The sequence below is a fragment of the Phragmites australis genome, chromosome 13 (genome assembly GCF_958298935.1).
Source record: "Phragmites australis chromosome 13, lpPhrAust1.1, whole genome shotgun sequence".
Lineage (NCBI taxonomy): Eukaryota > Viridiplantae > Streptophyta > Magnoliopsida > Poales > Poaceae > Phragmites > Phragmites australis.
The window spans coordinates 21,785,126-21,793,903 of record NC_084933.1 but is presented as its reverse complement, the minus strand read 5'-3'; the positions used below and the strand labels follow the sequence as shown (position 1 = coordinate 21,793,903).

The 8,778-nt window shown below is 41.6% G+C and overlaps 1 protein-coding gene across 1 annotated transcript; it reads right to left on the bottom strand.

Annotated features, from left to right (window-relative positions):
* Window positions 1-1,253: 1,253 nt before the first annotated feature.
* Window positions 1,254-6,764, bottom strand: LOC133888509 (isocitrate dehydrogenase [NADP]-like). The gene is made up of 15 exons (XM_062328783.1): window positions 6,368-6,764; window positions 6,215-6,258; window positions 6,006-6,115; window positions 4,726-4,763; window positions 4,577-4,654; window positions 4,391-4,444; window positions 4,211-4,312; window positions 4,027-4,112; window positions 3,850-3,953; window positions 3,245-3,313; window positions 3,051-3,166; window positions 2,842-2,876; window positions 2,484-2,626; window positions 2,219-2,341; window positions 1,254-1,505 (listed from the first exon to the last, which is right to left on the bottom strand). The coding sequence occupies exons 1-15, from the start codon at window positions 6,621-6,623 to the stop codon at window positions 1,412-1,414; spliced, it is 1,452 nt and encodes a 483-aa protein (XP_062184767.1). The 5' UTR covers window positions 6,624-6,764; the 3' UTR covers window positions 1,254-1,411.
* Between the last annotated feature and the right edge of the window lie 2,014 nt (window positions 6,765-8,778).

The following is an 8,778-nucleotide window of genomic DNA, read 5'->3' as shown; positions in this document are numbered from 1 at the left end:
AATTAAAATCTTTTTTATTTGAGTCACCTTCCAAATCTCAGAGCTTTACTCCCATTTCATAAATTCAAATAGCTCCAATTGAATTTATGCCAAGTCCAAAGTTAAAACTAAATTTAAATACCTCCATTTGAATTAAACACAAACCCCTTTTTCCTTTTCCTTTTTTTCCTTCTTCCTAGGCCCAATCTCTCTCTCCCTCTCTCCTTTCGCCGGCCTAGCCAACCGGTTAACCTCAACTAGCCCGGCTTCTTCCCTCTCTCCCATGCCTAGGCCACAAAAAATAGATGATTTGCTATCGAAAATTTAAGTCACTCTTATTATAATGTCATCCGAGTTACTATCTTTGTTCTCAAATATATGTCACATCCTAAAATATGTATAAGTTAAATTTTAGAAATTTTGATCACTGATATAAATAAAATTATTAGTATTTAACATATTAAAATGATAATAGTGAATTTGTTATGAAAAATTTAATATTATCTAATTTTTATCAATTTTTATTAAAAGTTAGTTGTCAAAAATAATAGTTAAATATACTTATTATAGACTGTTAATATCTTAAGTAGTAAGTAAAAGAGAATAAAGATAGTAATAATAAACAGGTTCTATCATCGTGAGTTAGATGACAAATAAGCAAAACTATTTTTAACAGTAGCAAATTGTCAATTACCCTTTTATAAGTGGGGGGACAAAGAGCGGCGGCGGTAGCTGGGGACTGGTGACTCGTGGAATCAGGGGAACCACGCGAGCGAGGTCGATTGCCGATGTGTGCCGTGCGCGTCCTATCCCGAATTCCCGACGAGATGACGAGCTTGGCACGCCTCCCGACGGGTTCACGTGTTTAAAGCTACAAGTTCACGGCACGAAATCAAGCATCTGGGTGTCTACTGGGGCAGTTGGGCTCCGCGGCCGGCGTTGACGGGAATGCGATGGGGAATTTTAGTTTGCGTCACCCGATACAGACGCGGGAACAACCATCAATGTTTCCCGTCGATGAAAATACACGCTACATTTTATGCAACAGTTTGTACGGACTTGAATCTGAAATGGGAAGGGTTTACAATACATCGTGGCATGTACATATGTAGTCCTCGCAAGTCGCAACTCAAGCACACTTCCGAGAGAGAGAGAGAGAGAGAGAGAGAGAGAGAGAGAGAGAGAGATGGCACCGACTCACCAAGCTCATGAATCAGGCGAAGTACTTATGTAATACTGCTATCTATTAGATAAAACTATGGATAAAGAGAACATGACGGAAAGCTAAACTAATATATCGAATTCAAGGTAGCTCTGAATTCACTGTCGTTTGGATCATTATTTACCCAACCTTGAATGGGGTTGTAACTGAAAATTGTTTGAGATGGAAAAAAAAGGTTGCTTTGCTCAATTTCAGGCTTCAAGTTCAAAATTACACGGCAGCTGGTATTTGAATCTTTCCTTGCAGTTGCTGAGCGACGGCGTCAATGAACTCCTCGGTGCTCAGGTAAGAATCCCTTGTAACCCTAGCGACAGCAAAACGAGGAAAACAAAATGTCATGCTCATGTAAACACCAGGTAAGGAAAAACAGCGCAGCAGAGGCGACAAGCCACATAACACACTGCTGTAAACAAATGAGATTCTTAAATCTCAAGCCAGGGAAACTACACAATGTTAAACAGATTTACCTACTGCACAGATGAGAGACAAGGATGAAGTACTAAGGGCTAAAATACTAAGATATAGCAACGAAAAGGCTCATCTTCTGAGAACAAGAAAAATAGCAGGATCCTACCCAATGACATAATCAATAACATGATTACCTATTACCTATTTTGTATGTACGCAAATCCAAGCTTACAAATTCATTAGTCTCATCTCTATTGCTTACAAATTCAGAAACAGACATCTGTAAGCACGGTGCTGCAATTATTGGTTTACCTACCATGTTAAGAAAAATATCACAAGCTAGTTAAAGTGTAACCATGAAGAAGATTTTGGTCTATTATCATGCTGAAGAACAAGCATTTGAAAAATATGGATCCTTCTAACAAATGATTATAGCTATTTTAACTGTCTAGCTGTTCATCGTTCAAGGTGATGTCAGTTCCTTAATCTGATACTACTATCATTTTGCCTTCCACATCATGACCTTCCACACAAAATGGTATCAGAGATTGAACATTGAAGGTCTGAACTACATGAAAAACCTGAAGACATATACGTAAATCAGCTTACTTGGGGCCATGGATAAGAAGCGCAAGATCCTTTGTCATTTTCCCAGATTCTACAGTTTGAATACATGCAGATTCAAGTTTCTGCGTGAAATCTAGCAGCGCATCATTTTTATCCAGCTTTGCCCTAAACAGACAATAAGCCAGTTCTTACATTAGCAGGTACACAAGTATATGAACAAATGCAAACCGAAGATGATTCTAACAGGTCTGCTAAGTTCAAGTGCAAAACTCATCATTGACACCAACAAGTATTATTACCGCCTTACCGGTGTTCTAGTCCACGAGTCCAAGCAAATATGGAGGCAATACTATTGGTACTCGTCTCCTGTCCCTTCTGATGCAGCCTGAAATGCCTAGTGACAGTCCCATGAGCAGCCTCAGCCTCTAATGTTTTCCCATCAGATGACAACTGTAGAAGAGAACCTGCTAGTTAGCGATCCAATATAATAAAGCATATTAGGACGTCTACGCAGCCTTGTGGTAGACCACAAGTTATGGGTTTGAGGCCATCAGTTCAACTCCCCATTCTCATTCCTTAAATCGAACATACACGGTTCATCCTTCTGCATATTCTTGCTTTTTTATGCAATAGGATCAACAAGTGTAGAAGATAAAATGTCATACCAGAACAGATGCCATCAAACCCAGAGAGCCAAAACCTGAAACAAACATTCAGTAAGAAAAGTAGATCGAATAAGAAACAGGAAACATGGAGAAAATTATACTTTGAGCACGAATGCTGCCTAATATCACCATGCAGTTTCATGAAATACATATCACATTATCTCAATAATGGCAGTACATTGCAATATCAGGAAGAAACTTTTGCAAACCTTGGGCAAGGAAGTCACTCTGGACATCTCCATCATAGTTTTTGCACGCCCAGACATACCCACCATCGCTTTTCACAGCATAGGCCACCATGTCGTCAATCAACCGGTGCTCATACCTGCATGCACCAAGTAAAGATTGTTTGTAGTTCAGGGGGAAACTATCATGATCAAAATATGGATAAACTAGGACAAACCATATTGAGCTTTCCTCAAACTTCTCCTTCCATCTCTCTTCATATACCTCCTGAAATATGTCCTTGAACCTATGATTCATTTCAAATTTGCAGATGTCAAGATTGGACTGGTCTAAGACAACATGATAAGTTGCAGTGGAGTTTTATTGAAAAGGTCACAAGACAAATAAAAAAAGAACATTAGAACACAAATTATAGAAAGAGATCTGCATATCCGAACCCTAACGCCCCCCAGATTCTGTAGATTTTATAGGTTGCGAGGAGGCTAGGGAAAGAACAACTTCAGGGAAAGATTATAATGATAAATATGCAGCAATAACTGTAAACTGAAGGAAAGATTATAATGATAATCAGTTTGCCTACAACTAATGCCTTGTGGAAGCATAACAGTGAAGACACACAATTGTTGGTCAGCTATGTCAGACAAAATGCTTGCTCATTCACAGTTCAGATTCGAAGAACAAGATGAAACTATGTATACATTTACAGTTCAGACTTCAGAGAGAAGGGTCCATGGTAGTCCTTGAGGCGACAAAAGAATGCTTAATAACAGCAATAAGGGGAGAACAAATGTACTACAGAGAGCAAAGGATGGCAATTCCTACCTCCCGTCGTACTTTTTTAGGATTGTATTCTTGGTGCTGAGATAAAGAGGCCATTTTTTGGAAAGTGCCATAGCCATGGAAGACTCAGCAAAAGCCCTAATAGACTAAAAAGAGAGAGGAAGTTAGCATAGCACTCAAGATAAGATAGCAACAAGTCTTATTAACGTTCTACCATACCTCGTCCACATTGTACATTGATAATGCCACTCCAGGCCCTTTAAAATCATAAACATCCAGCTCTACCAGCTCAGCTCCATCAGGCACTGATTTTTTAGTAGCAAACAAAAGAAGAGGAGACCAAATTACCATAGCAGCTCTGGGCTTCAATAGGAAAAATAAATAGTGGTCAAGCGGAGCTCACCAAATACCATCTTGAGCTTTCCTGGACCATCAATAATCATATCGGTAGCTCGATACTGGTCCCCAAATGCATGCCTTCCTATGCAAATAGGCTTCTTCCAACCTAAAGAACACAATTTCATTAATTTGGCAGTTTTATTACTTGTTGTACTGAACATGTCATACTGTAATATCTACTTACCAGAAAGTATTCGTGGGATATTTTTACACAGGATGGGCTCGCGGAAGACAGTCCCTGTGTGTTACAATGAGCAATTGTGAGAAGTCAGAATGCCAGGTTTTAACTATCAAGATCTAGAATATTTCATATAATTGTCTAGTATGTTAAATTAATATTTCTAGAAATAACAAAGAGCAGAGAGTAAACCATTTAGAATATTCCTGATGGAGCCGTTTGGGCTCCGCCACATAGACTTGAGTTTAAACTCTTTGACTCTAGTCTCATCTGCATATAAATAAATGCACCTTAATGCCCTGAATAATCAAATACGGGAAATGAAAGTTAAAGGGACTTACCTGGGGTAATCGTCGCGCACTTAACAGCAACATTATACCTGTTGGCAGCACAATAAAGAGATCATTACAGAGGAGAAACGAATGTAAAAATGATTTTGCAAATAAAACAGTATAATGATACTTGAAAGCAAAGGGAAGTTCACTAAAGGTGCAGCATGATTCTGAGAGGAACTATTATTTATAATCACCTCCAGGACATCAAGATTGTTAGGCATGATTACCAGAAAGAGTAGAAAAGTGAACAGTAACAATTCAGATAATCAACCAAATCTATAGTGATTAGGTACATAATAAATGATAACACCATACACCACAATGTATAAACTAGAAATGAGTACACAGCAATTCTAAGACAAAATAATAGAGTGACAGAAAACTATGCATCATAAGCCACCATTACACAATGAAGAGTAAACTAAAAACATTCAGGTCCCTTGAGTAAAGCCAACAAGCAAAGGGCCTGCCCTGCCCTTGAGTAAAGTGTGGAGCAAATAAAGATATTTCATAGACTCTTCATGGAAAACTATCAGGAAAAGGGAATAAGGAACATCAAATGATGTTATTGTTTAACCTTATCCGAAGTGAGAGTAATTGTTATGCTGCTTATGCATGCACTATATTCACATGCTTTGAACAATACATCCATGAATATGGCATATGCATGATGAAATAGCCGTTGTCAAGTTAGCAAAATTAGATGCCCCATGAAAACCTTCGACTGCTCTGAATACCAAACTTAAGCTACACTTAATTTTAGGACTTCAGTCTGGTGCACTGGGATTGTGTAAGCCTGTATGGTGAACTGGGACTTTGAGACTGCACAGGTTCTGTGATCAGGGCTCACCAGACCCCAGTTCAAACTTGAGTGAACTATTCCCATGGAAAAAAGAAAGGATTGTTAACATTCATCGGGTACCTGTTGGACCACTGCTAACTCTCAAAAAGAGAAATGGAAGTTTGGCACAGGAGGCCGAAATGGATGATATTCAAGTAACGAAAATCATTGTTAGTATATGGTAAATGATCCACAAGGATCCGACTGTTATGGTAGGGTAGGATTAGTTTCCATCTTATCTCTAGGATTGCTTAAAATCCAAGCCACCATGTACTCTATATAAACAGCCCACAAGACTCAATAAAAATCATCCACAATTATCACGGTATATTCATCTTTCTACAATCATAATCTAAATTCCATACAAATTACTAACACAAAACAATAGGATCACACTGGTCGTAATCGGGACCAGAGCAAAACAGGGGGAAATCAGTATACTTACTTCAGTGCAGCCTCGGCACTCTCAACGGTGACTTTATCATCTGTGGCATCCCGGTTTAGGATCCCAAGATCATAGTACTTCACGTCCAGCTCCAGGTACGGGAAGATGAGCTGCACACAATCCAATCCAATCCCACTTGCATCATCTAACTATCAAAACTGTAGTACTAACTACTGATCGAAAACATCAAACGCAGAAATTGCACACACCTTATCCTTTATCATCTTCCATATGACCCGCGTCATCTCATCACCTGAAGAATACCAAAAGCAACGCTGTCAAGTCATCATCCACACGCCTAAACCCTCGCGACGGAAAGGAAGGGGGGAGAGAGATAGAGAGAGGGGCGGGAGCCAACGTACCATCCATCTCGACGATGGGGTTCTGGACCTTGATGCGGTGCTGCTCGGCCACCGCGGCGGCGGCGTAGCATCGGAGCGAGACGCCCCGGAACACCCGCCCGGCCGGGATAGGGAGGCGCGCGGGCGGGGAGGGGAGTCGGCCGCGGGCGGGGTATAAGGGGTGGAGGGCTTTGGCCGCGGCGGCGGAGCTGGAGACGGGAGCGCGAGACATGGCAGGGGACGAGAGGAGGCGGCGGGGGAGCAGCAGGTGGCGCATCCCACGAGCCGACCGCGTAAAGGAGCGCGCGGCGCGTGGGGGCGCGCCGGTGAGGGGGAGGAGGGAGCGGCGCGGGCGAGGGGGGCGTGGTTTTTGGTTGAGCCGGCTGCCGAATGAAAGAAAACGAGCCCGATCCTACTGTTCAAGCGCTGTGGTTGCGACTTGCGACTTGCGAACTGCGGTGTTGCCTGCTTGGTTGCGTCGCGTGCCCGTATTCCGTTCGAATTTCGAGGGGAGCTTACAACTTTGGATAGGAACACGGCCGAACTGCGATGGTCATGACGATGTTCGTTCGATTCTTTTCACCGCTGCCGCCGCAGAATCGAAATTCGGCTCTCTCATCGCTGCTCCATCTTGCGATCCCGTCCAAACCGGTAATCGGACAAGCGAATGAGTATTGTAACAGCGCTTACGGAAAATTCAAACAGAAATCAAGCGTTACACGGTTCACCACTACCACTGATACGACATCAGAATTCGATGAGATTTGCAGCTCACTGAACACGAATGGCGAGATAATACATAGCGACGCACACAGCTCAATTTGGAGAAGTCAACAATGAACGATCGTCATGCCTTCTGTATACACAGAACAAAGCAACGATCCTGAATCGCCTAGTCATTAACACGATAAACAAACGAAGGATGGCGAGAACAAGCAGTTTGCAAACGCTCCCCCACCCGCAACAGTGAAGCATTTCAGACTGAAACATTACTACACATACGATCTGAAAGTTGCAACATTTGAACAGACATGTAAAGATTTTCAATACTAGACCACATCATATTGGACCATCTTGATGCAAGATCAGGTAACAAAATACAGCAAAGGAGTAACAACAAAGGTACATCTTATTAACAATATATGAATGAGGTGCCCCAGTAGGTTGTTCTCCATTTCACAGCACAGAAGAAATACAAGGGCAGGACATCAAATGTTCTGCGTCTTCTAATCAAGTTCAGAGAAGCTGAAGACCATATGGATTCTATACAATGGTTCTTTCAATGGAATGACATCCAAAAATAGGACCCAGACCAAGTATAGAAAAACTGGAAGCAAGATTGCACGGTTAGCATCGCCTTGGTGCAGGCATGAAATGTGAGATCTAGCTTCACCTCTTGAAGTGCTGCAACCAGAAATTTATCGATCAGATACAGCACTTCAAACAAGCAAGCAATTATAGGACATGATGATACTACACTTTAACATAACAAAGAACAAGATAAAATTTTTGTTTTACACTTACATCATCATGGCCACGAGCTTCCCTCATTTGCTCTGACAGCTCCTCCCTAGCTTCCTTAACTGAAAAGCAAAGAAGTTAACCAGTTTATTAGCACAACTGCACAAATTCAGAAGATTGTAATACCCCATATGACAAAAACAGAGTTACCTGAAACAAGCAATACGATATGCCGATGAACAATTGCAACAAAATGGAAACAAGTACTCAAATCGATTTCAACAGTACTTGGTTTGGGTCAACAGTAAAGGGAGAGATGACATCAATCCAGCGCAAAATACTATCAGACCAGGGGCGAACCCAGCACAAAAATTGAGCAGGGGCATACCAGTGACTGAACCTTTACAACTTTATAAAAAAATAGCTAAATCCACTGAAGTCTCCTAAAAACAAAAAATTGAGCGGGGGCATGTGCCCCTCACTATACTCTAGGTCTGCACATGCAGACCACGAATTTTACCTTTAGACGAAAGGTTCTCGAGAGTCCTGTTGGTCTTCACAGCGAACCTCTGGAATGCACGGCTGTAAATAAGAGATGACTCACTGTAAGAACCCCAGCAACCAAAGAAACACCCACAAAACTACAGGAAGTTGGAAGTTGAAAGTTGAAACCCAGAAAAACGTAGAATAAAAACAACTGCAAGTTTGAAAATAAACTGGCCAGATATATTTCCTCAACGTTCAAAAGAAATTCTGCCCCAGATAGCGAGAGGAACCAATGAGCCTTTTGCTTCACCTTTCCAAAGCTCAGGAACCGAAACCAGCTCATGAGCATGAACCAAAAGAAGAAGCACAAACCAATGTCACACCCGTTTTTCCCTTTCACCTCTGATCTCTGTCACTGTCAAGTGGACCCCGTTTGTCATCCCCTTTGTCTCCCCCGAATCTCTTTCCTTTTCTATCGTGCCAGC

Coding starts and splice junctions, on each gene's coding strand:
- LOC133888509 (XM_062328783.1), bottom strand. CDS start 6,623: ATGCGCCACCTGCTGCTCCCCCGCCGCCTCCTCTCGTCCCCTGCCATG. Junction 3,314..3,849: donor CTAAAAAAGTACGACGGGAG/GTAGGAATTGCC, acceptor AATGAATCATAG/GTTCAAGGACATATTTCAGG. Junction 2,877..3,050: donor GAGTGACTTCCTTGCCCAAG/GTTTGCAAAAGT, acceptor TGTTTGTTTCAG/GTTTTGGCTCTCTGGGTTTG.